Source organism: Macaca fascicularis, chromosome 14 (genome assembly GCF_037993035.2).
Source record: "Macaca fascicularis isolate 582-1 chromosome 14, T2T-MFA8v1.1".
Lineage (NCBI taxonomy): Eukaryota > Metazoa > Chordata > Mammalia > Primates > Cercopithecidae > Macaca > Macaca fascicularis.
Window position 1 is genome coordinate 71816489 of NC_088388.1, and position 26920 is coordinate 71843408.

Sequence of the window (26920 nt, forward strand, 5' to 3'; positions counted from 1 at the left end):
TGGGCAGTATGGCCATTTTCACGATATTGATTCTTCCTATCCATGAGCATGGTATGTTCTTCCATTTGTTTGTGTCCTCTTTTATTTCACTGAGCAGTGGTTTGTAGTTCTCCTTGAAGAGGTCCTTTACATCCCTTGTAAGTTGGATTCCTAGGTATTTTATTCTCTTTGAAGCAATTGTGAATGGAAGTTCATTCCTGATTTGGCTCTCTGTTTGTCTGTTACTGGTGTATAAGAATGCTTGTGATTTTTGCACATTAATTTTGTATCCTGAGACTTTGCTGAAGTTGCTTATCAGCTTAAGGAGATTCTGGGCTGAGACAATGGGGTTTTCTAAATATACAATCATGTCATCTGCAAACAGGGACAGTTTGACTTCTTCTTTTCCTAACTGAATACCCTTGATTTCTTTCTCTTGCCTAATTGCCCTAGCCAGAACTTCCAGCACTATGTTGAATAGGAGTGGTGAGAGAGGGCATCCCTGTCTTGTGCCAGTTTTCAAAGGGAATTTTTCCAGTTTTTGCCCATTCAGTATGATATTGGCTGTGAGTTTGTCATAAATAGCTCTTATTGAGGTACGTTCCATCAATACCGAATTTATTGAGTGTTTTTAGCATGAAGGGCTGTTGAATTTTCTCAAAAGCCTTTTCTGCATCTATTGAGATAATCATGTGGTTCTTGTCTTTGGTTCTGTTTATATGCTGGATTATGTTTATTGATTTGCAAATGTTGAACCAGCCTTGCATCCCAGGGATGAAGCCCACTTGATCATGGTGGATAAGCTTTTTGATGTGTTGCTGAATCCGGTTTGCCAGTATTTTACTGAGGATTTTTGCATCGATGTTCATCAGGGATATTGGTCTAAAATTCTCTTTTTTTGTTGTGTCTCTGCCAGGCTTTGGTATCAGGATGATGTTGGCCTCATAAAATGAGTTAGGGAGGATTCCCTCTTTTTCTATTGATTGGAATAGTTTCAGAAGGAATGGTACCAACTCCTCCTTGTACCTCTGGTAGAATTCAGCTGTGAATCCATCTGGTCCTGGACTTTTTTTGGTTGGTAGGCTATTAATTATTGCCTCAATTTCAGAGCCTACTATTGGTCTATTCAGGGATTCAACTTCTTCCTGGTTTAGTCTTGGAAGAGTGTAAGTGTCCAGGAAATTATCCATTTCTTCTAGATTTTCCAGTTTATTTGCGTAAAGGTGTTTATAGTATTCTCTGATGGTAGTTTGTATTTCTGTGGGGTCGGTGGTGATATCCCCTTTATCATTTTTAATTGCGTCGATTTGATTCTTCTCTCTTTTCTTCTTTATTAGTCTTGCTAGTGGTCTGTCAATTTTGTTGATCTTTTCAAAAAACCAACTCCTGGATTCATTGATTTTTTGGAGGGTTTTTTGTGTCTCTATCTCCTTCAGTTCTGCTCTGATCTTAGTTATTTCTTGCCTTCTGCTAGCTTTCAAATGTGTTTGCTCTTGCTTCTCTAGTTCTTTTAATTGTGATGTTAGAGTGTCAATTTTAGATCTTTCCTGCTTTCTCTTGTGGGCATTTAGTGCTATAAATTTCCCTCTACACACTGCTTTAAATGTGTCCCAGAGATTCTGGTATGTTGTATCTTTGTTCTCATTGGTTTCAAAGAACATCTTTATTTCTGCCTTCATTTTGTTATGTACCCAGTAGTCATTCAGGAGCAGGTTGTTCAGTTTCCATGTAGTTGAGCGGTTTTGATTGAGTTTCTTAGTCCTGAGTTCTAGTTTGATTGCACTGTGGTCTGAGAGACAGTTTGTTATAATTTCTGTTCTTGTACATTTGCTGAGGAGTGCTTTACTTCCAATTACGTGGTCGATTTTGGAGTAAGTACGATGTGGTGCTGAGAAGAATGTATATTCTGTTGATTTGGGGTGGAGAGTTCTATAGATGTCTATTAGGTCTGCTTGCTGCAGAGATGAGTTCAATTCCTGGATATCCTTGTTAACTTTCTGCCTCGTTGATCTGTCTAATGTTGACAGTGGAGTGTTGAAGTCTCCCATTATTATTGTATGGGAGTCTAAGTCTCTTTGTAAGTCTCTAAGGACTTGCTTTATGAATCTGGGTGCTCCTGTATTGGGTGCATATATATTTAGGATAGTTAGCTCTTCCTGTTGAATTGATCCCTTTACCATTATGTAATGGCCTTCTTTGTCTCTTTTGATCTTTGATGGTTTAAAGTCTGTTTTATCAGAGACTAGTATTGCAACCCCCGCTTTTTCTTGTTCTCCATTTGCTTGGTAAATCTTCCTCCATCCCTTTATTTTGAGCCTATGTGTGTCTCTGCGTGTGAGATGGGTCTCCTGAATACAGCAGACTGATGGGTCTTGACTCTTTATCCAGTTTGCCAGTCTGTGTCTTTTAATTGGAGCATTTAGTCCATTTACATTTAAGGTTAATGTTGTTATGTGTGAACTTGATCCTGCCATTATGATATTAACTGGTTATTTTGCTCGTTAGTTGATGCAGTTTCTTCCTAGCCTCGATGGTCTTTACATTTTGGCATGTTTTTGCAATGGCTGGTACCAGTTGTTCCTTTCCATGTTTAGTGCTTCCTTCAGGGTCTCTTGTAAGGCAGGCCTAGTGGTGACAAAATCTGTAAGCATTTGCTTATCTGTAAAGGATTTTATTTCTCCTTCACTTATGAAACTTAGTTTGGCTGGATATGAAATTCTGGGTTGAAAATTCTTTTCTTTAAGAATGTTGAATATTGGCCCCCACTCTCTTCTGGCTTGTAGAGTTTCTGCCGAGAGATCTGCTGTTAGTCTCATGGGCTTCCCTTTGTGGGTAACCCGACCTTTCTCTCTGGCTGCCCTTAAGATTTTTTCCTTCATTTCAACTTTGGTGAATCTGGCAATTATGTGTCTTGGAGTTGCTCTTCTCAAGGAGTATCTTTGTGGCGTTCTCTGTATTTCCTGGATTTGAATGTTGGCCTGCCCTACTAGGTTGGGGAAGTTCTCCTGGATGATATCCTGAAGAGTGTTTTCCAACTTGGTTCCATATTCCCCCTCACTTTCAGGCACCCCAATCAGACGTAGATTTGGTCTTTTTACATAATCCCATACTTCTTGCAGGCTTTGTTCATTTCTTTTTCTTCTTTTTTCTTTTGGTTTCTCTTCTCGCTTCATTTCATTCATTTGATCCTCAATCGCAGATACTCTTTCTTCCAGTTGATCGAGTCGGTTACTGAAGCTTGTGCATTTGTCACGTATTTCTCATGTCATGGTTTTCATCTCTTTCATTTCGTTTATGACCTTCTCTGCATTAATTACTCTAGCCATCAATTCTTCCACTTTTTTTTCAAGATTTTTAGTTTCTTTGCGCTGGGTACGTAATTCCTCCTTTAGCTCTGAGAAATTTGATGGACTGAAGCCTTCTTCTCTCATCTCGTTAAAGTCATTCTCCGTCAAGCTTTGATCCGTTGCTGGCGATGAGCTGCGCTCCTTTGCAGGGGGAGATGCGCTCTTATTTTTTGTATTTCCAGCTTTTCTGCCCTGCTTTTTCCCCATCTTTGTGGTTTTATCTGCCTCTGGTCTTGATGATGGTGATGTACTGATGGGGTTTTGGTGTAGGTGTCCTTCCTGTTTGATAGTTTTCCTTCTAACAGTCAGGACCCTCAGCTGTAGGTCTGTTGGAGATTGCTTGAGGTCCACTCCAGACCCTGTTTGCCTGGGTATCAGCAGCAGAGGCTGCAGAAGATAGAATATTTCTGAACAGCGAGTGTACTTGTCTGATTCTTGCTTTGGAAGCTTCCTCTCAGGGGTGTACTCCACCCTGTGAGGTGTGGGGTGTCAGACTGTCCCTAGTGGGGGATGTCTCCCAGTTAGGCTACTCAGGGGTCAGGGACCCACTTGAGCAGGGAGTCTGTCCCTTCTCAGATCTCAACCTCCGTGTTGGGAGATCCACTGCTCTCTTCAAAGCTGTCAGACAGAGTCGTTTGCGTCTGCAGAGGTTTCTGCTGTTTTTGTTATTTTTACTGTGCCCTGTCCCCAGAGGTGGAGTCTACAGAGACAGGCAGGTTTCCTTGAGCTGCTGTGAGCTCCACCCAGTTCGAGCTTCCCAGCAGCTTTGTTTACCTACTTAAGCCTCAGCAATGGCGGGCGCCCCTCCCCCAGCCTGGCTGCTGCCTTGCCGGTAGATCACAGACTGCTGTGCTAGCAATGAGGGAGGCTCCGTGGGTGTGGGGCCCTCCCGGCCAGGTGTGGGATATGATCTCCTGGTGTGCCTGTTTGCTTAAAGCGCAGTATTGGGGTGGGAGTTACCCGATTTTCCAGGTGTTGTGTGTCTCAGTTCCCCTGGCTAGGAAAAGGGATTCCCTTCCCCCTTGGGCTTCCCAGGTGAGGCAATGCCTCGCCCTGTTTCAGCTCTCGCTGGTCGGGCTGCAGCAGCTGACCAGCACCGATTGTCCGGCACTCCCCAGTGAGATGAACCCAGTACCTCAGTTGACAATGCAGAAATCACCAGTCTTCTGTGTCGCTCGCACTGGGAGTTGGAGACTGGAGCTGTTCCTATTCGGCCATCTTGCTCCGCCCCCTTTGTTAATTCTTTCTTATTTTTCTTCTTTTTGTCTGCTTGAGTTATTTCATAGGACCTGTCTTCAAGTTTTGAGATCCTCTCTTTTGCTTGATCTAGTCTACTGCTGAAGCTTTCAAATGTATTTTGTATTTCATTCAATGAATTCTTCCACTATAGAATTTCTGTTTGGTTCTTTTTTATATCCATCTCTTTGGTAAATTTCTCATTCATATCCTGAATTGTTTTTCTGATTTCTCTGTACTGTTTTTCAGAATTTTCTTATATCTCATTGAGTTTCTTTAATATCAAAATTTTGAATTCTTTTTCCAGGATTTTGTAAATTTGTTTTTGATTGGGATCTGTTACTAGAGAATTATTTCATTCCTTTAGAGTTATATTTCCTTGCTTTTTCATGTTTCCTACATTGATAACTGCACATCTGATGTAATAGTCACTTCTTCCAATTTTTTAAATTTGCTTATGTAGGGAAAGTTTTCCTGAAGATAGATCTATGGTGTTGCTTGGATAGGGCCCTTTGGCCTTGATTCTGGGTGCTTACAGTGGTACAGTATCTGTATGATTTCTTTGGCTATAAATAGTGTCAGTGGTGTTTGTAATTTCTTCGGTGGTTTCAGGTGCAGTTATTAGTGAGGCCTGTGGTAAAGTTTTGCTGAGGGTTGGGACACCAGGTAGGCCAGTCTTTGAGCCCCAGTAGACAGTGGTGAGTTGGCACCAATAGTCCAGGTGGGCCAATTGGCCTCCAGGTGGCTTACTCAGATGCTGGTAGTTGCAGCAGTGAGCTGGGTGGGAAGGCGGATTCTTGGGCCTCTGGGCAGCTGGCATAAAACGGGCAGTGGCAGTGGTGGGATCACCTTCTGGGTCTTGAGCAGTGTATGCTGGTGTTGGTGGTGGCTGTGATGGAGTGGGCGGCTCAGTCTCCAAGCCTGCAGGTGGTATGTGCAAGTAGGTGTCAGCTGTGATTGCAGTGGCAGGGGTGGGTAGAACCAACCTCAGGCCCCCTGGAGTATTCAGGTGCCAATGGTGGTAGAATGTGCTAGGCAATCTCCTGGACCCTAGTCTATGTGCTCTGGCATGGAGTAGGGATATGAAGCCAGGCTGGGCTGGCTTGTCCTCAGGCTCTTAACAGTGTGTGCAGGTGCCAGCCATGGTAGGCAGGGGCAGGCTGATCCCTAGGCCATTGGCAGAATTGTCAGCTACCTTGAAGCCCCTCCCTCCAATATCAACATTTTAAATGTATAAACCCTTTGTTCCAGCATTACCCCCTCTAAGAATTTACCCTACAGATAAACTTTCAGTGTACAAAAATATACTTATGTTCATACAGAACTTACTCACTTCAGCATTATTTGAAATACTAATAAACTAAATAACTACAAATAGGGACGTGGATAACAGAAGTATAGTTCATCAATACTATGGCACTAAAGCAGGCATTAAAAAGAATGAGGGACCAGAACATACTGACATGAAGGGATTTCTAAAATAGACTCCTTAGTGTGTGTGGGGGGAGCAGGGGTGTTACACAGTGCATGCATATAATAATTGCAGTTCTGTTAGAAATAACAAAACTATGTAAGTCCATGTGTGAATCACACAGAAAAAAATGTAAAAGAAAAGACCACACACTTGTAATAGCAATTATCCTAGGGGAGTAGAAATGTGAATGGAAGGTGCTTGGGAAATGATATTCTTTATACTTTTGTACTGTTTATCTACTTGATAAAAAAACATGTATTACTTGGAAAAGAATTTTAAAACTACCAATGCAAATATAAATACAAAAAAGTTAAATGGAAAATTTTAAATGACTAAAACTAAAATAAGCTCCAAATAAACAAAAACATTGGCAATTGTAGTTCTCAGCCTCAATCCTGATCTTTCTATTGTCTTCTTCCACAATAGCACCACCATTCTCTCAGTTGCCTAAATGAAAACACCTGGGAGTCATTGTATAATTCTTCATCTCTCTCCTCCTGCTTCATTCATTTAGTCAGTAAATATTTATCAAGTGCCTTCTATGTTGCAAGAGCTATTTTAAATATGAAGAAAACTGTTTATATATGTAGATTGTCTCAGAACAAACTTGACAAACACAAAAAACAAAACTGCCAAATCACTTGCAAGTCCTCTGGCTTCAGTCTTCTAAACACCTCTGAAATCTTCCCTACAACTTGATTTCTGCTACAATTTCCTTGGTTCAAATATGAGACGATGAGGAATTAAATTCCTGCCATTCTATCCTTTCTGAATTCTTCCTCACAACCCTCTGATCCACCTTTATACTATCACTAAAGTAAAGATGATAATGTAATTCCTCTCATGGAAACACTTCAACACCTCCATTACGTTCTGAATAAAAAAGCCAACTCTATACTGTGATATGTAAAGTCCTTTTATGATGCCTACCTATGATGTATCCTTCATCTCCACCACTCCAGTTAACCTCTAACGCACATACTTCACAGCAACCCTACTGAACTGTTACCTAACAGTCACATTTTCTCATGCTCCATGCCTTGAAGGGTTTATTTTCACTTAGAATTCCTTTTACCAAACCTTCTGCCTGGAAAACTCCTGCACATTCTTTAAGACCTGGCTCTACAAGCCTAGGTTTTCTTCTATGGCTCCAATGTCCCTCTCCTATTACCCAATTCTGCAACTGTTTATAGTGGCTATCTCCTGTATGCTTACGAAGGATAGACAGCATATCTTCTAGTCTCTCTAATCCTAAGGTCTACTTTAACTGCTGACATGTAGTAGGTATTTCATATGTAGCCTATGAATATGAAAGAAAGAATGAATGTGTCTTTAAATGGCTATCTGACCTTGAGTAAGAAATATAACCTGAGACCTGGTTTCCTAGTGTATAAAATGAGAATAATTATATAATTATATCTACCTCACAGAGCTGTTCTGATAATCATAGGAGATGAGTTCTTAGCACAGTGCCTGTCACATAGTAAATATTTGGTATATGTTGGCTTGCAATACTTCTTTAAATTAGAGTTTATAAGCTAGCCTAGGAGCATAGCTTTTTAATCCTTATTTCTTTGGTAACCTGAATTCTGAATTTTAAACGAACTTGGAATATAACTCCTGGCCTCAAGCAATCCTCCCATTTCAGCCTCCCAAAGCACTGGGATTGCAGGCATGAGCCACCATGCCCAGCCTAGCTATCTATAAGTTGGATCCTTCTTTACTGCAAGCAATCTTCTTCTTAGGCTAATTTCCTTATACCAGCAACACTGAACAGCCCATGCTCACTGTCACCCCAAGGTTTTGTTCTACTTGTCTCTCTTGCCTAGAATTTCATCTCTCCTCTCTTCCTCCTTAGCTGAATTTTGCAGATACAGAAAATCCTTAAGAAAATTTGTGTTTGTTTTTTGTTTGTTTGTTTGTTTGTTTTGGTTTTTTTTTGAGAGACAGAGTCTCACTCTGTCACCCAGGCTGGAGGGGAGTAGTGCATTCATAGCTCACTATAGCCTTGAACTCCTGGGCTCAAGCAATCCTCCTGCCTTAGCCTCCTGAGTAGCTGGGACTACAGGCACATACCACCACACCCAGCTAATGTTTGTATTTTTTTTGTAGAGATGGAGTCTCATCATACTGCACAGGCTAGTCTTGAATTACTAGCCTCAAGTGATTCTTCCACTTCGGCCTCCCAAAGTGCTAGGATTACAGGCATGAAGAAAATCTATTAATATTTTTATTTCCTGTTTTGCTTTAATATTGCAATCATACTGTTCTATTATTTATAGCCCTCACAGCACCTTCCATGATTATTGGTAGGCCACTGTGAAGAACTATTAGGGTTTCTTATCATATATCCTTCAGTTTTCTAGCTCCATATCCTTCAGTTTTCTAGCTCCATTGCCACATTCTTAAGAAATTATCTGATGTCAATCATCACTGACAATTCAACAGCTCAATTTCGTATTCAGACTCTAAATCATACACTTCAATACTAAGTTCTTAACTACCCTGGATTCTCTGCTATTGTTTCAACGGTATTTGATCATAATCATAACCAGACTGCAAGCTCTGAGGTCACTGACTTCTGGGTCCTTCAACACAAAGGACAACTCCTGAGCATAAAAGACAGTAAATACTTCCAAACTGACCTCAAAAAAGAAATCAAATTCTTTTTTTTTTTTTTTTTTTTTTTTTTTTGAGCCAGAGTCTCACTCTGTTGCCCAGGCTGGAGTGCAGTGGCGCAATCTCGGCTCACTGCAACCTCTGCCTCCTGGGTTTAAGCAATCATTCTGCCTCAGTCTCCCGAGTAGCTGGGATTACAGGCGCTCGCCACCACACCTGGCTAATTTTTCTACTTTTAGTCAAGACAGGGTTTCTCCATGATGGCCAGGCAGGTCTCAAACTCCTGATCTCAGGTGATCCGCCTGCCTTGGCCTCCCAAAGTGCTGGGATTACAGGCGTGAGCCACTGCGCCTGGCCAAAAGAAACCAAATTCTAAACAAACTTATACTTTTAAGATATCGGTAGGTCACTAAGGACACAATCTGTATTCCATTCTCATCCACCTTCATTACACTTCGTATTCGTATGTGGTATATTAACTGACCACATCTAAATCTTTTGTTTATATTCAAATATACAAACACACATATATATTTCTAAATTAAGTATTGTGCTAAAAAGAAGCTCTTTTCCTTACATTACTTAGAAAGTTTCCCCCTAGTCTCACAAAAACCCCATCTTTCCGTATTTAGAATTTATTTCAGAAGTATCAATGAAGATGGCAGAACATACACAATCTTGTTTCATCACCATCACAATAATGTGTTCCATCATAGGTCACTCAGCAATTTGTGTTCCATTGTCACCTGCCTTCTTTAAGTTTCAATTGGGGGTATAATTATATAAAATATAATCTTGGCTTATATATAAAGACATGAAAATGATCTATTTTATATAGATTACAATCTATTTCATATAGATTGTTTAATGTTATAAAACATTAAAATTTTGATAATTTTGAAATTATACCCAAAAACACAGCAGAGGAAAGAAGTGATTCTTTTAAAAACTAAAGTGTTACATTATCTATATGTGACACAGCTTTAAGTAAAACCATTTCTAAAGAAAATAGGCAAAAACTACTAAGTTACCTGTAATCATTCCGATCATCAGCTTTTACTCCAGGCCAATCTCTCTTCAGGTATTGACTAGCCAACTTCTGGATACCCTGTTAAAAAATACATATTTTTTCTAAAATAAGTATTATGCCGTAAAGGAAGCTCTTTTCCTTAAAATACATGACTTAGAAAATCTCATTTTTCCAAATGTAAATTTAATTCAGGAGTGAAAAAAAAACAATGACAGGCTGCATGTGGTGGCTCATGCCTATAATTCCAGCACTTTGGGAGGCCAAGGCAGACAGATTACTTGAGGTCAGGAGTTTGAGACCAGCTTGGCCAACATGGTGAATATCTATCTCTAACAAAAATACAAAAATTAGCTGGGTGTGGTAGCATGCGCCTGTAGTCCCAGCTACTTGGGGGGCTGAGGCAGGAGAAACACTTGAATCCAGGGGCGGAGGCTGCAGTGAGCCAAGAATGGGCCGCAGCACTCCAGCCTGGGTGATAGAGTGAGGCTCTGTCTCCAAAAAGAAAACCCAATTAACAAACCAACCAACCAACCAAACAAACAAACAAAAAAACCAATGATAAATGGTAGAACACTACAACCTTCTTTCATTATTGTCCAGTCCTCTCTTGTCTCCACTTTTAGGAAAAGGGTGAGTATAAGGATGAGAAAGTTGAAACTTCATTGATATGCCTTTCACTTTTAACTATCTGACTAGCCATAAAAACAAACCACCTCTGGCATGTCACAGGGAACACAGCTGTCCATCTCCACAGAACTCTGATCACATAGCTTTCTAAATCTCAGCAGCCAAACTCTCATATACCAGGAAAGAGAAAAACAAATTCCATTTGAAGTAGACAGATATATACTGGTATGTAAAATTAATAAACAAATTTTGGTGCTGTTCCATACTATTGATTCTCAAGACAGATTTTAAGGGTCTTTTCTTTTTAAACGATACCATGACACAAGTCACTTCAAACAACAAAAAAAAAAACTGTTTTACAAAGAAATTTGCCCACTTATTATTATCTACACAACACAAATCTGGATAAAACAGAATGTTTATCTATAATAGGTGTCAGGGAGAGGTACAGGGATTTGAAATGAGAAGACCATTTTGTTAAGAACTGATTTTAGGCCGGGCGCGGTGGCTCAAGCCTGTAATCCCAGCACTTTGGGAGGCCGAGGCGGGCGGATCACAAGGTCAGGAGATCGAGACCACAGTGAAACCCCGTCTCTACTAAAAATACAAAAAATTAGCCGGGCGCGGTGGCGGGCGCCTGTAGTCCCAGCTACTCAGGAGGCTGAGGCAGGAGAATGGCGTGAACCCAGGAGGCGGAGCTTGCAGTGAGCCGAGATCGCGCCACTGCACTCCAGCCTGGGCAACAGCGTGAGACTCCGTCTCAAAAAAAAAAAAAAAAAAAAAGAACTGATTTTAAACTGCTCATTCCAATTATACAATGTATTATGTTTGGTTTTTTGCTTGTTTGTTTTTGTTTGTTTGAGCCAGGCCTCATTCCAATGCCCAGGCTAGAGTGCAGTGGTGCGATCATGGCTCAATGCAGCCTCAACTTCCTGGGCTCAAACAATCCTTCCACCTCAGCCTCCCAAGTAGCTGGGACTAGAGGCATGTGCCACTGAGCCCGGCTAATTTTTTGTATTTGTAGTAGAGACAGTGTTTTGCCATGTTGCCCATGGCTCAACTCCTGGACTCAAGCAAGCCACCTGCCTTGTCCTCCCAAAGTGCTGGGATTACAAGTGTGAGTCACCAAACCTGGCCAATGCATTACTTTTGGATAGGAATATATGTGGTCCCCTAACACTGTAACAGGGCCTAATGTAATGGTTATAGAAATCATTAACATTGAGATACTTATTTCTATACACATAACTAAAAAGAACACAATGCTGAAATGAAGAACAATCACATTTATTAATCAACTGCCTGCTCTAGGCAAAAATTACTCAAGTAAAATCAACACTACACTCTACATGGTACCTTTCCATTAAGGTCTGTTGTCAAATTAGCTTGAATCTCAAGTTCCTCCTGAACTTGGCAACAATTTGGTTTCACTATTTCTAAATATTGTGTATTCTGAGAACTTGTATACAACTACATATCCGTAATAGTTCCACTTAACATATCTTGTACTTTGGGAACTCCAAATACTATGTCTTCCCTGAATATGTATGGTAGTTTTTCACCTCTGCACCTTGTTCATACTGCTCCCATTGCATGAAAATATCTTCTAACCACTCCTATTCCTACTTGCTAAATTCTTACCCCTCCCTTTGAATTTGATACTTAAATTTCCTAACATAAACAATCACAAGTATATATAGGAAAATGTGAAAAGTGTCATTGCCTAAGTACTTATTTTCATTTCATTAAAGTATAATAGCTTATTCTTTCTACATTTATTAGCTATAATTCTATAAGGAATTATCCCTCATGAACTATTTGGTTATACTGAGATAAAGTTCTTGGAGGAAAGACAGGATAAATATTTGATTGTCCAATATTTGGGTCCAAAGATGCACAACAAGTTTTTAAAGTAACATTATAAACTCATGTATTTTAAATAATAGAGGCATTCCAATTAATTACAGTTGCTTTCTTCTGATGCTCAAATTGTCACATCTGTGGTCTGTCAGAGCCCCTCCAAGTTGGCTCCCATATCACGAACCCAAATAGACTTTGAATGCTTCTCTGTTGTTGTTGTTGCTGTTATTGTTGTTTTACAGTTCCTGGCCCAGACTTGCAATAAGCTAGTTCTCCAAGGAATTCTGATTGCTTTCAGAAAGAAACCAGAGACCACAATCTAGGCAAGTTCTCATTCTTTGGGTCTTACTATTTGCATCTTTCTCTGAAAGACCTTTTCTAATCACTGTATGCAAAATATCTTCGCCTCTGGCCCTCTCACATAACTATATTTATGCATAATCCTTATACATTGTTACTGTCTGGTTTAAATATTTGTCTGTTTACTCACTATAAACTCCATCAGGTACAGATCTTGTCTTTTTTTTTAAATCATTATATCCCCAGACTATAGCAGATCACCTAGAATTTAGTTGATACCAATAAGATCCACTGATTGCATGGATAAATGCCACCTTCAGTTTCTAATGCATAGTGCCCATCTCCATTTATGTTTTTGCCACTCTGTGTTAGAAGTGTTTGAATAAAAACTTCTCTGGTTCCTAATGTTCATGTACTCAAATTTTTAAAACACTGTTTATCAGATTCCTGAGATTATGACCAGGTGGCTTTAATATAATAAATTCCTTGGTAAAATTACAGTCAAATTTGACCATCTTCACTATTTTAAGAGAAATGTGTGTGGGTATTCCAAAGCAGTTTTTAAAAATAATAGAAGTTTATTCCATACCTAGAAAGCACTACACATTAATTTTTATGAGGGTTCAATTAAGTCAAGATCTCAGAATTCAAATGACTCATTATCTGTAGAGAAGAATAACAAGTATAGAACATAATATGCCAGGCAACACATGCATGGGTTACTGCCAAACAAGTGGCAAAATGTGATATAAGTACCCAAATGAGGAAAAGATCATCTGGTATTTTCTCAAATCACATCTAAATGACATGAGAGTGACTTTTTCAGTTTAATCATTGTTAAAGTGTTTACAGAACACATCACACAGAACATAGAATATGACATGAGCCTCAGTTCATGAGCAGGATTAAGACAGAAGGCAGAATGACAGCACTCTAAATTTACGCAGGAACAAATGAACTTAAGCACTTTCACACGTTTATTTCTCTTAATTCTATGTTAGGCTTTGTTATCACCACAGAGAAATTGGACATTAAAAGCATAAATACTTCAAATCATACAGTTCACAACTAGTTAAATGTGAGCTAGAATCCAAAGTTACTACGTCTTTGTAAAAGAAATCATTTTAGAGTGGACTTTATCTATTTTTTTAAATTAATTCGTTAACTTTGTGATTTATAAATTACAATAGCGATTTCTAGAGCTCTAAACCACAAAACTGAACTGTATTAAACTGAATGAGCCCTTCAGAGATGAGATGAGGGATTCATGAAATAGACAGTGAGATCTCTAGATGAAAGACTTTATTCAAGTTAGTTCGCAGAGGCAGGAATCATGACTTCTGTGTACTCCATGCAGCTGTTCAAGATCTAATCTGCATGGATGCTCAGACATACTCTGGCACTATTATAGTAAAGGTCCTAAATAATATTGCATGTTTCTGAAAGCATTATATGTTTAAATTAACTGGTTTCCTCTATACATTATATTTAAAGCTACATTTGATGAATAAAAGGTTTACTTACATAGAAAACAAAATCCACTCTAAATAATTTGCTAAGGAAAATAAACTTATGTCTTGCAATTTTTTAAAGGGTTTTTAAAAAATTTTTTTCAAATCATTTCCCAAGCCCACAGCACTACTATCTAAAATTGGCCCACTAAACATAATATTTATTTATATTTACCTGAGCATCACTGATGCATAATGCTGAGTTGATTTGCAATTCAGTTCACTCTAGAGCAGTGGCTTCCATAAAGATGTACTATCAATATGCTCTTTGAAACATGCAATAACATCCGATTCCAACTTTTTAAAAAGCCATCAGTGTCTGATGTTAGGCTTGCTTTGTTTTACCTCTCAATAACACTTGCTGTATTGCTTTAACAAGTGAAGAAACACAAAGAGAGCCACTGTTGAGTAGACATTAGGAAATGAACTGATGGCTTAACCTTTGGCCAATTTATCACAGCAAGCTGAGTAGAAGGGTGCTCTATGGCTCTGGCACAGGTAATTCTGTATTCATTTCATCCCTCAGCATATAGAGAAACTAACATTTAAATTTTACTAAGGGTTTGCCATTAGATGGCTCTTTAAAAATTTTGGAAGCCATATTCTTTATATACTATACCACTTTGTCATGAAATTCCCGGCATTATGCAAATGATCTTCTAACAATGAACAAGTTCACTGCATAAGTTGGATATTTCTTAAACTAATGCAAATCATGCAATTATTACCTTTACTATATTCTCAAATCACTTTAAAAGTAATACAGAACTTCACTCCCATCCTAAAGGAAAGTTTTAAAATATTCTTCATTGTTCTGTGTGGTATATGATTACGTAAGATTTTAAAAAACAGGATATTATTTTAAATTACATAAATTGTCTTTATTTACTTTTCCATTAATTTCATGATGAAATACTAATCTCATATAATAATACCTTATACATATTAAACACTAAAGGTATCTTTTAGCCTTTTCCCATTTATAAAAATAAAGATTAATTTTATTTAAATTAAGTATATATAAGAAATAAGATCTATTGACATTTTATTTACATTGAGACAGGGCCTTGCTCTGCCACCCAGGCTGGAAGGCAGCGGCATCATCATAGCTCACTGAAGTCTTGAACTCCTGGGCTCAAGTGATCCTCCTGCCTCTCAGCCTCCAGAGTAGCTGGGACTGCAGGTTCATGCCACTGTGCCCAGCTAAGTTTAAAAATTTTTTCTAGAGATGGGATCTCACTGTGTTGCCCAGGTTGGTCTGAACTCCTGGCCTCAAGTAATGCTCCCACCTTTGCCTCCCGAAGTGCTGGGATTAAAGGTGTAGGCCACCATGTCTGGCCTATCTACTGACATTACAAATGACCTATCCTATTTGATTTAAAGACCAAACACAGAATAAAAAAAACAAACAAACAGACACACGTATGTTCACTGCAGCACCATGAGCAATAGCAAAGACATGGAATCAACCTAAATGGCCATCAATGGTAAAGTGGATAAAGAAAATATGGTACATATACACCATGAAATACTATGCAGCCATAAAAAAGAATGAGATCACATCCTTTATGAGGGCATGGATGGAGCTAGAGGCTATTAACCTTGGCAAACTAATGCAGGAACAGAAAACTAAATAATGTATGTTCTCACTTATAAATGGGAGCTAAATGATGAGAACACATGAACACACAGAGGAGAACAACAGACACTGGAGCCTTTTGGAGGATGGAGGCTAGAAGGAAGGAGAGGGTCAGGAAAAACAATTAATGGGTACTAGGCTTAATACCTGGGTGACAAAATATTCTGTACAACAAACCCCCGTGACATGAGTTTACCTATGTAACAAATCTGCACATGGTACCCCTGAACTTAAAATAAAACTTAAAAAAAATGCTCATTCATCACAGAATTATAAAAAACCGAGATGCAGAAGAAAACTTCCTTAACCTAGTAACAGATATATACAAAAAACTGGCTGGGCGCAGTGGCTCACACCTGTAATCCCAACACTTTGGGAGGTGGAGTCATGAGGACCACTTGAGTCCAGGCAGCACAAGGAGAACCCCTGTCTCTGTAAATAATAAAAAAAATTTCCCAGGCCTGGTGGTGCATACCTGTGGTCCTAGCTACTTTTGTATACGGCGGGAGAGGGAGAGGAGGATGAGATGGGAGGATCACTTGAGCCCAGGATGTTAAGGCTGCAGTGAGCCATGATTGCACCACTGCACTCCAGTCTGGGCAACAGAGTGAGACTGTGTCTTAACAAAGAAAAAAAGCAAAAAATAAAAACCAAAACTAAACAACACACAAAAAACTAAAGTTAACAACATACTTTTAATGGCAAGCAAATGCTTTTCCCTTAAGACAGAGATAAGGCAAAGATGTTCTCTATTACAGTTCTTTTCAACATTGTACTGGAAGCCCTACCTAGTACAATAAGGCAAGAAAAAGAAATAAAAGGCATACAGATGGGAAAGGAAGAAATAAAGCTATCTTTATTCACAGATGACATGATTGTCTATGTAAGAAACCTGAAGAATCTACAAAAAACCTCATGAAACTAATAACTGAGTTTAGCAAAGTTGCACGATACAACGTCAACATTCCAAAGTTAACTGCTCTCCTACATACATGCAATGGACAACTGGAATTTGAAATTTTTTTTAAATGAAGTACACTTAGGTATAAATCCAACAAAATATTTGCAGGATCTGTATGTGGAAAAGTCCGTAATACTAATGAAAGAAAGAAAAGAATAAAAGAATCTAAATGGATGGAGAGAGATTCCATGTTAATGACTTGGGATTGCATATTGTTAAGATCTCATTTGTTCCCAATATGATCTATACATTCAAGGCAATCTCAATCAATAGTCCAGAAAGCTAAAGGTACTAGAATAGCCAAAATTCAGAAAAATAAGGAAAAAATCAGAACACTCTCATTACCTGACTTCAAGGTATACCTTGAAGTTTGCAGGAATCAAGATAGCATGATGTTGGCAAAAGAATGGACAGATAGATCAGTGGAACAAAAGACAGATCCCAGAAATAGAACCATACAAATATAGTAAACTGATTTTTCACAAAGGGGCAATCACAGTTCAATGGAGACACGATAGTCTCAATCAACAAGTGATGCTAGAACAATTGAATGACCATAAACAACAACAACAACAAAAACCCTTGACACACACCTCACAAGTTACACAAAAATTAACTCAAATGATTCACAGACCTCAATATAAAGCATACAACTATGAAACATTTAGAAGAACAGCGAAGAAAATCTCCTTGACCTTTGGTAAAAAGTTTTAACATAAAACACCAGAACCAAGACACATGAAAGAAAAATGATAAAATGGACCTTATCAGAATTAAACTCTTTCTTCTGGGAAAGATACTACAAAGAGAATAAAAAGACAAGCTGCAGACTAGGAAAAAATATTTGCAAATCATATATCTGATAAAGGAAGTCCAAATACATAAAGAATTCCTAAAATTCAACAGTAAGAAAAAAATCAACACATTTTTAAAATGGGCAAAGGATCTGAAAAGATACTTCATCAAAGAAGATATAAGAATAGCAAACAAGCATATGAAAAGAAGTTCAGCATCTACTTGTCATTATGGAAATGCAAACTAAAAATAATGTGGTACCACTATACACCTATTAGAAAGCTAAATCCAAAAAATTAACAGCAAGAAACGCTAATGAGGCGGCAGAGTTACAGAGTACTCCTTCAACATTGGTGGGAATGCAAAATAGTACGGCCACTTTGAAAGACAGTTTTGAAATTTCCTACGAACAGAGACTTCCACAACCATGTTCTAGGTATTGGGCCAACTGATTTGAAAACTCAGGTTCACACAAAACCCTGAGCACAAATGCTTCTAGCAGCTTTATTGATAAATTGGCAACAAAGATGTCCTTCAGTAGGTGAATGGATAAACAAACTGTGGTACATAATTATAAAGGAATAATATTTAGTAATCAAAAGAAACAAACTATTAATTCACATAACTTGAATGAATCTTAAAATGCATTTTGTTAAGTCAAAGAAGCCAAATTAAAAAGGTTACACACTGTATTATTCCATTCATATGACATTCTGGGAAAGACCAACTGATAGAGAAAACAGATCAGTGATTTTGAGGGGTTTGGGGAGAAGGAAGTGTTTGCTAGTGGAAGAATTTTAAGGGTGGTGAACTAATATACATAGCACTGTAGTAGTGGATCTGCAACACTATATATTTGTCAAAACCCACAGAACTTTGACAATACTCACAGACCTTTGACAAGAGACAAAGAATGACGCTCAATATATGTAAATTTAAAAAAATCTACCAGTGGTTTGGGGGAACCCAGGATAGAATGCAGACTGTGACAAACAAATCCAATTGTATTACAAAATGTAAGACATAACCTCATAAATGGGTATGGGGAATGAAGGGGCAAATTTTATAATTCTGCAAAATAGTGGGTTTATAAATGGGTCCAAGAAACTTTGTATAAAGTATTTTAGCTAAAAACTGTACGACTAAAGACAAAAAAAAAAAAAAAAAAAAAACCTGTATATAAACATTGTACACTAGTTGATAAAGTTGTTTCTCACCGGGCACAGGTAAAATATTCTGAAAAGTGGTAAATATTACTAGGATTAAACAAATACGTAAACAGATGATAGAAGGTAGAAGCCAAATTGCTCAATGTTGGAGTGGGACTTAGAAATCAGAAAGGGAAATGAGAATGAATTACATGAGGGTGAATTAGAGTCAGAGACATCTAGCTCAACATATATTTTGTTGCAACTGCAACAAAATCAAACATTGACAAATGGGATCTAATTACACTTAAGAGCTTCTGCACATCAAAAGAAACTATCAACAGAGTAAACAGACACCCTACAGAATGGGAGAAAATACTGCAAATTATGCATCCCACAAAGGTCTAATATCCAGCATCTATAAGGAAATTAAACGAGTTTACAGGGAAAAAAACAACAACCCCATTAAGAAACGAGCAAAGGACATGAACAGACATCTTTTCAAAACAGACATACGTGCAGCCAACAATCAAATGAAAGAAAGCTCAACATCACTGATCATTAGAAAAATGCAAATCAAAATCACAATGAGATACCATCAAATACCAGTCCAAATGGTTATTATTAAAAAGTCAAAAAATAACAGAAGTTGGCAAGGTTGTGGAGAAAAAACGCTTATACACTGTTTCTGGAAGTGTAAATTAGCTCAGCCATTGTGGAAGACTGTCACGATTCCTCAAAGAACTAAAGACAGAAATAGCATTCAACCCATCAATTCCATTACTGGGTACATACCCAGAGGAATATAAATCATTCTATTATAAAGATACATGCACACATATGTTCATTGCAGCACTATTCACAGTAGAAAAGACACAGAATCAACCTAACTGCCCATCAGTGATGGACTGGATAAAGAAAATGTGGCACATATATACCATGGAATACTATGCAGCTACAAAAAAAAGAATGAGGTAATGTCTTCTGCAGGAATATGGATGAAGCTGGAGGCCATTATCCTTCGTAAACTAATGCAGGAAAAGAAAACCAAATACCACATATTCTCACTTATAAGTGAAAGCTAAATGATGAGACCACATGGACACATAGAGGGGAACAACAGGCACTGAGGCCTTTTGGAGGGTGGAGGGTGGCAGGAGGAAGAGAATCAGAAAAAATAACTAATGGGTACTAGGCTTAATACCTTGGTGATAAAACAATCTGTACCACAACCCCCCATGACACAAGTTTACCTATGTAACAAACCTGCACTTGTACCCCTGAACTTAAAATAAAAGCTTAAAAATAAAATAAATAGAATTAAAAAAATTTTTTAAATCTCCTTGGAATTAGTTTGTAGAATTATAATCTGTATACTTGTGACAAAGCTATATCTCTAAATTGGTATATCCTATGACTAAGAATTTTTTAAAGCTACATATTATTTCACACAAAAACCAAATCTTAATGTGTTATGCTAAATGATGTACCAACTGAGTAACATCCTTCTGCTATCCCGTAACCATCCACATATACCAGTAGGTATGTGTGGTATATATACCTACTGATATGCTCCATGTTTCGACTAAAAAACACAGATGATCCATGTTTTGACGAAAGAATTATAGAGATTTATTTTATGTATGTATGTATGTGTGTACGTATTTTGACATAGAGTCTCACTCTGTTCCCAGGCTCAATGGATCCTCCCATTTCAGACTCTAGAGCAGTTGGGACTACAGGTATGTGCCACCGCACCCAGCTCATTTTTTTATTTTGTTTTTGATAGAGATGAGGTTTTACCATGTTGCCCAGGATGGTTTCAAATTCCTGGGCTCAAGCAGTCCACCTGCCTTGGGCTCCCAAGTGCTGGGGTTACAGGCATAAGCCACTGCACCCAGCCTACACAAATAAATGAAATATTGAGCATGAGGACTATAGTTAATAGTGTACTGTATTCAGGATTTTGCTAAATGCATAATTACAGGTGCTCTTGCCACTGGGGGCAAAATGACTGACTGTGAGACGACGGATGCTAATTTGTTCCACTACAGTGACCATTTTACACCATAGCTTATAACATCATATCATATACCTTAAATATATGCAACAAAATTTATTTTAAAATAAAAGAAACTGAGTATAAAAATAATGTAGAATATATAAAACAGATATACAGTGCTCTAAGAAAGTATAAAGATAGGGGGAGGTGGTTTGTATATCCAAATAGACTTAATTGAGAACTACATATGATTAAAGATCAGAAGGACAAATGAGAGTTAACTGTCTGAGGGAAGTGATATGGTTTGGCTCTGTGTCCCCGGCCAAATCTCATCTTGAATTGTAATCCCCATGTGTCAGGGGAGGGACCTGCTAGGAGGTGATTGGATCATAGGGGCAGATTTTCCCCATGCTGTTCTCATGATAGCAAGTGAGTTCTCACAAGATCTAATGGTTTAAAAGTTTGGCACTTCCTCCTTTGCCTCTCTCTCTTGCTCTCTCTCCTGCCACCATATAAGACATGCCTTGCTTTCCCTCTGCCTTCTACCATGATTTTAAGTTACCTGAAGGCTCCCCAACCATGCAAACCTGTAAATCAATTAAACCTCTTCCTTTATAAATTACCCAGTCTCAGCTAGTTCTTTACAGCAGTGTGAAAATGGACTAATACAGAAAATTGGTACCGAGAGACATGGTGTATTTCTATAAAGATACCTGAAAATGTGGAAGCGAACTTGGAACCGGGTAGCAGGCAGAGGACAGTTTGGAGGGCTCAGAAGAAGACGGGGGATGTCGGAAAGTTTGGAACTTCCTGGAGACCTGTTGAATGGTTCTGACCAAAACCATTGATCACTGATAGTGATATGGACAATGAAATCCAGGCTGAGGATGTCTCAGAGGGAGAAGAGGAACTTACTGAGAACTAGAGCAAAGGTCACTCTTGCTACGCTTTAACAGAGAGACTGGCAGCATGTTGCCCCTGCCCTAGAGATCTGTGGAATTTTGAACTTGAGAGAGATGATTTAGGGTATCTGGCAGAAGAAATTTCTAAGCAGCAAAGCATTCAAAATGTAACCTGGCTTTTTCTGAAAGTGTACAGTCATATCCAGTCATAAAGACACGGTCTAAAATTGGAACTTATGTTTAAAAAGGAAGTAGAGTGTAAAAGTTTGAAATTTGCAGCCTGACCATGAGGTAGAAAAGAAAAACCAATTTTCTGAAAAGAAATTCAAGTGGGCTGCAGAAATCTGCATGAGTAAAAAGAAGCCAAATGTTATGTCTCCAGGGCATTTCAGAGATGTTCACCACACTCCCTGCCATTACAGGCCCGGGAGGCCTAGGAAGGAAAAATGGTTTCGTAGCCCAGGACCAGGGCCCTGCTGCTCTGTGCAACCTTGGGACATGAAGCCCTGCACCCCAGCTGCTGCAGCTCCAGCCGTGGCTAAAAGGGGTGAAGGTACAGCTTGAGCTGTTGCTTCACAGGGTGCAAGCTCCGAACCTTGGTGGCTTCCACATGGTATTGTGCCTGTAGTTGTGCAGAAAATAAGAACTGAGGTTTGGAAACCTCTGCCTAGATTTCAGAGAATGTATGGAAACACCTGGATGTCCAGGCAGAAGTCTGCTGCTGGGGCAGAGCCCTCATGGAGAACCTCTTCTAGGGCACTACAGAGGGGAAATGTGGGGTTGGAGCCCCCACACGGAATGCTCACTGGGGCACTGCCTACTGGAGGTGTGAGAAGAGAGGCACCATCCTCTAGATCCCAGAAAACCTCATACTGTGTACCTGGCAAAGCCACAGGCACTCAATGGCAGCCTGTGAAAGTAGCTGCAGCAGGTGTACCCTGCACAGCCACAAGGACAGAGCTGTTCAAGGCCTTGGGAGCCCACATCTTACATCAGCATGCCCTGGATGTGAGACATGGAGTCAAAGGAGATTATTTTGGAGCTCTTACTATTTAATGACTGTCCTGTTACATTTCAGACTTGCATGGGGCCTGTAGTCCCATTGTTTTGGCCAATTTCCCCCATTTTGAATGGCAGCATTTACCAAATGCCTGTACCCCCATTGTATATTGTAAGTAACTAACTTGCTTTTGATTTTACAAGCTCATAGGCAGAAGGGACTTCCTTGTCTCAGATGAGACTTTGGACTTGGACTTCCAGGTTAATGTTGGCATAAGACTTTGGGGGACTGTTAAGAAGGCATGATTGTATGCTGGGCGCAGTGGCTCACGCCTGTAATCCCAGCACTTTCGGAGGCCGAGACGGGTGGATCACGAAGTCAGGAGATTGAGACCATCCTGGCTAACACGGTGAAACCCCGTCTCACCTAAAATGTACAAAAAACTAGCCGGGCGAAGTGGCGGGCGCCTGTAGTCCCAGCTACTCGGGAGGCTGAGGCAGGAGAATGGTGTAAACCTGGGAGGTGGAGCTTGCAGGGAGCTGAGATCTGGCCACTGCACTCCAGCCTGGGCGACAGAGCGAGACTCCGTCTCAAATAAAACAAAAACAAACAAACAAACAAACAAACAAACAAAAGAAGGCATGATTGTGTTTTGAAATGTGAGGACATGAGATTTGGGAGGGCCAGGGGTGGAATGATATGGTTTGGCTCTGTGTCCCCACCCAATTCTCAACCAGAATTGTAATCCCCATGTGTCAGGGGAGAAACCTTGTGGGAGGAGATTGGATCATGAGGGCAGATTTTTCTCATGCTGTTCTCATGATAGTGAGTGAGTTCGCATAAGATTTGATGGTTTAAAAGTTTAGCGCTTCCTCTTTTGTTCTGTCTCTCCTGCCACCATGTAAGAGATGCCTTGCTTCCCCTTTGCCTTCTGCCATGATTATAAGTTTCCTGAGGTCTCCCAAGCCACGTGAAACTGTGAGCCCATGAAACCTCTTTTCTTTATAAATTACCCAGTTTCAGGTAGTTCTTCATAGCAGTGTGAATACGTACCAACATAGGAAGCATGACATACAGTAATGAGAGTAGTCAAGAGACAAACTATGAAGACCAGAAAGGGCACCATAAATATAACGGTGTACACTAAAAATGATAAAATGCCATTGAAAACTTTTAAATAAGGAGATAAAAATCAACTTGCATTTTTAAAAGATCATTTTCACAGCTATGTAGGAAACAACTTTGGGGGAAAACAAAAGATACGGAAACCACTTATAAGACTATTATAGGAGCAAATTCTGAGAAGAAAGCAGAGCAGAAAGGACCAGGAATCTTGTCTCCCAACCTAGACAACAATCATACTGTGGCAAGATCTGTTTGATGCAATTACTTTAGAATTCTAGAAGCCATTGAGGACTTGCAACTCCCAGAGGAAGATTTGGAGAGTAAATTACAGTTAATTTTGGTCAATTTCAGCTCTTACCTCAGCTGTGGCTACCCATCTTTATCCCAGGCCCATTGGCAGGCAGCCATGCATATGTTCCTGGAACAACTCCTATGCTCCTTACGGGAGCCAGGATGGGCAAATGGGACCCTATCCTGTGCTATGATCACTGACTCCTGCTTATGATTGTGGAGGTGCAGACACAGAGGTAGGAAGCCATTGCAGCACCCTTTCCCTGTTGCTACAAGCCCCTCCCCCTCAGGCTGAAGTGACTTCCAGGGAACTTAAAGGGACAGCATCATTTTTTCCTGTCTTCATTTTCCCACCATTTGAGAACCAAACATTGAAAATTAGGACATTGAAGGGCAACTGCATATTTGAGAGAAATTAGTAAGTCATCACAATATACAGAGAAAGGCACAGGCTCAGAAAATTCCTGAGAAGACCTTAAGTTTACATCTCAGGTTGATCCTCAGCATGGAGACTACTTATGATAATCAAAAACAAAACAAAAACAAATTAGTAAAACCTCAGAAACAAGGAGAATCTGATGTCCAGAGTCACCACATTATTAGATGCAAATTATTAGATTCAAATGGCCAGTTTTTAACAACAACAACAATAAAAATCACAACGCATACAAAGAAATAGTTAGAAATATCCAAGGGAATGCCACTAGTTTGAAAATATTTTTGCCTACAGTTATAAAACTGCTACATGATAGCAGTACCCCCACAACCCCACACAACCCATAACCTCATAACTGATTGCTTAGTTCCTCAATATATGTATGTGTGTGTGGGTAATCACAATATCTTGTCCAAAAGTCAAGATACTTGTTGGAAGACGTGCACTTCTGCTAGGTACTAGCACAGATTCTAGAAGTATGTATAAGAGTTCCTGTCTTGTTCTTCAAGAGCTGATGCAATAGAGAGATTACGTTAAATTAAAAAAAAAAAAAAGTAGGACTTGAAATTTTCACAACTAAATATACAAAACTTAATTTACCATACATAAATGTACCCAAGTGAGTATACGGTTTTTACATCAACCAGGAAAAGCAATAGGGATGGATTGTATATGTCTCCAGAGCCCTAAACACAGAGTAACATTCAAGAATACTGTTACGGCTTCCCGGGCATTCTATAAGGTCTCTTACCCGATGACCTTAACTTTGTAAAGATGGTGGTGGTCAAGACTTTAAACTATGTAAAAACCTCGTTGGAGTTACAAATCAATCCACAAAACCGACAAAGAAAAATATATTAATAGTACTGACATTTTTAAAAATACTGTATATATTTAACATGTACAACATGAAATTTTGCTATACATTTGATAGTGAAATGGTTACCTCAGTCAAGCAAATTTAACATATCCAACATTTCACATTGTTATCCCTTTTTGTGTATGTGTGCCTAGAGCACGTAAAGCCTACTCTTTCAGCAAAAAATCCTGAATACAATATTATTAACTAAGGTCCTCACGGTATACATTAGATCTCCATACTTGTGCATCCTGAATTTCTGCTATTTTTTATTATTTGACCAAAGAAACTGTAGTTTACACATACACACACACATTCACGCACACCTCCAGAAATATCATTCAGCCTTAAAAAAAAGGAGATCCTGCTATTTGTCACAACATGGATGAATCTGGATGGGTTCATCCAGATTATGTTAAGTGAAATAAGCCAGATAGAAAGAAGACTACTACTATTTGATCTGTTATATATGGAATTTAAAAAAACAAAAAAAGTTGAATACATAGAGACAGAGAATAAAGGCCGGGCACGGTGGCTCACATCTGTAATTCCAGCACTTTAGGAGGCTGAGGCGGGTGGATTGCTAGAGCCAAGTTTGAGACCAGCCTGGGCAACATGACAAAACTCTGTGTCTACCAAAAATTATAAAAATTAGCCAGGTGTGGTGGTGTGTGCCTGTAGTCCCAGGTACTCGGAAGGCTGAGGTGGGAAGATCACTTGAGGGAGGGAGGCGGAGGCTGCACTGAGCTGTGACTACTGCACTCCAGCCTGGGTGACAGAACAAGACCCTGTCTCCAAAAAAAAAAAGAGAGAGAAAGAGGGAGAGAGAGAAAATAAAGCAGTGGTTACCAGGAATGGGGAGGGGGACAGTAATGCCAACATTTGTACTGGGTGTTACACTTACAAAGTATTTGTATATGCATTATGTTGTTTGATCTTCACTTAAACTGAATGTAGTAAGTATCCTATTAGAATCTAACCAACAAAGGACCATACTAACTAACACTGCTTATCCCCAGGAATCCAACCCAACCCTTCTGACTCCAAGGCCAGTCCACACTCCCGTTATTCTATTTCTCACCATTGATATGAACTGATATATTACAGGTAACCAACACAAATCGGGTAAGAGCTGGCACAGCAGACTTTTCGCCTGGAAAAGGCACATGCATTGCTTAGCAAGTTTTATTAAGTGCTTTCTATAGGGAAAGCACTGTATTAGATGCTGGGGGAATAATAGTAAACATTATGGGTATTATCAATGCTCTTCTGGTATGTATATTCTGCCAGGGATGAATTTAAGAAATTAATATCCACCAAGAGGAACTATTAACCAAATTAGGGTCATCGATATGCTGCAATGTTACATAATTATTAAAGAGAATGTGCTATATAGTCTCAAATATTTAATAAAAATATAAGCTGCAGAAAAATGAATAGCATGATCCTATTTTAATTTAAAAAACATGTAAGCATATATACTCTAGGATATATATGAACTTGGAAACAGGGTTCAAAAGTAAGAGCTTTTAGTTTTTATTCTTTATACCACTGGATTGTTCAATGTTTCTTATTTTAAGAGACGGGGTCTGGCTCTGTTGCCCAGGCTGGAGTACAACAGCACAATCATAGTTCACCGCAGCCTCAAATACCTGGGCTTAAGCGATCTTCCCACCTCAGCTTCCCAAGAAACTAATATTACAGGTGTGTACTGCCTGGTTAATTTTTTAATTTTTAGCCGGGCACGGTGGCTCAAGCCTGTAATCCCAGCACTTTGGG

The 26920-nt window shown here is 39.1% G+C and overlaps 1 protein-coding gene across 7 annotated transcripts in view; it reads right to left on the reverse strand.

The window, feature by feature from the left end:
• The window catches only part of FCHSD2 (FCH and double SH3 domains 2), a 330965-nt gene that overhangs the window by 176384 nt on the left and 127661 nt on the right, over positions 1–26920 (reverse strand). For all 7 annotated transcript variants that reach the window (XM_074014646.1, XM_074014645.1, XM_065529595.2 and 4 more), the window contains exon 4: positions 9687–9763. Coding sequence is in view for 5 of the 7 variants with exons in the window: in XM_065529595.2 (XP_065385667.1) it covers positions 9687–9763 (77 nt within the window). In the remaining 2 variants the exon portion in view is untranslated. The remainder of the gene's footprint in view (positions 1–9686; positions 9764–26920) is intronic.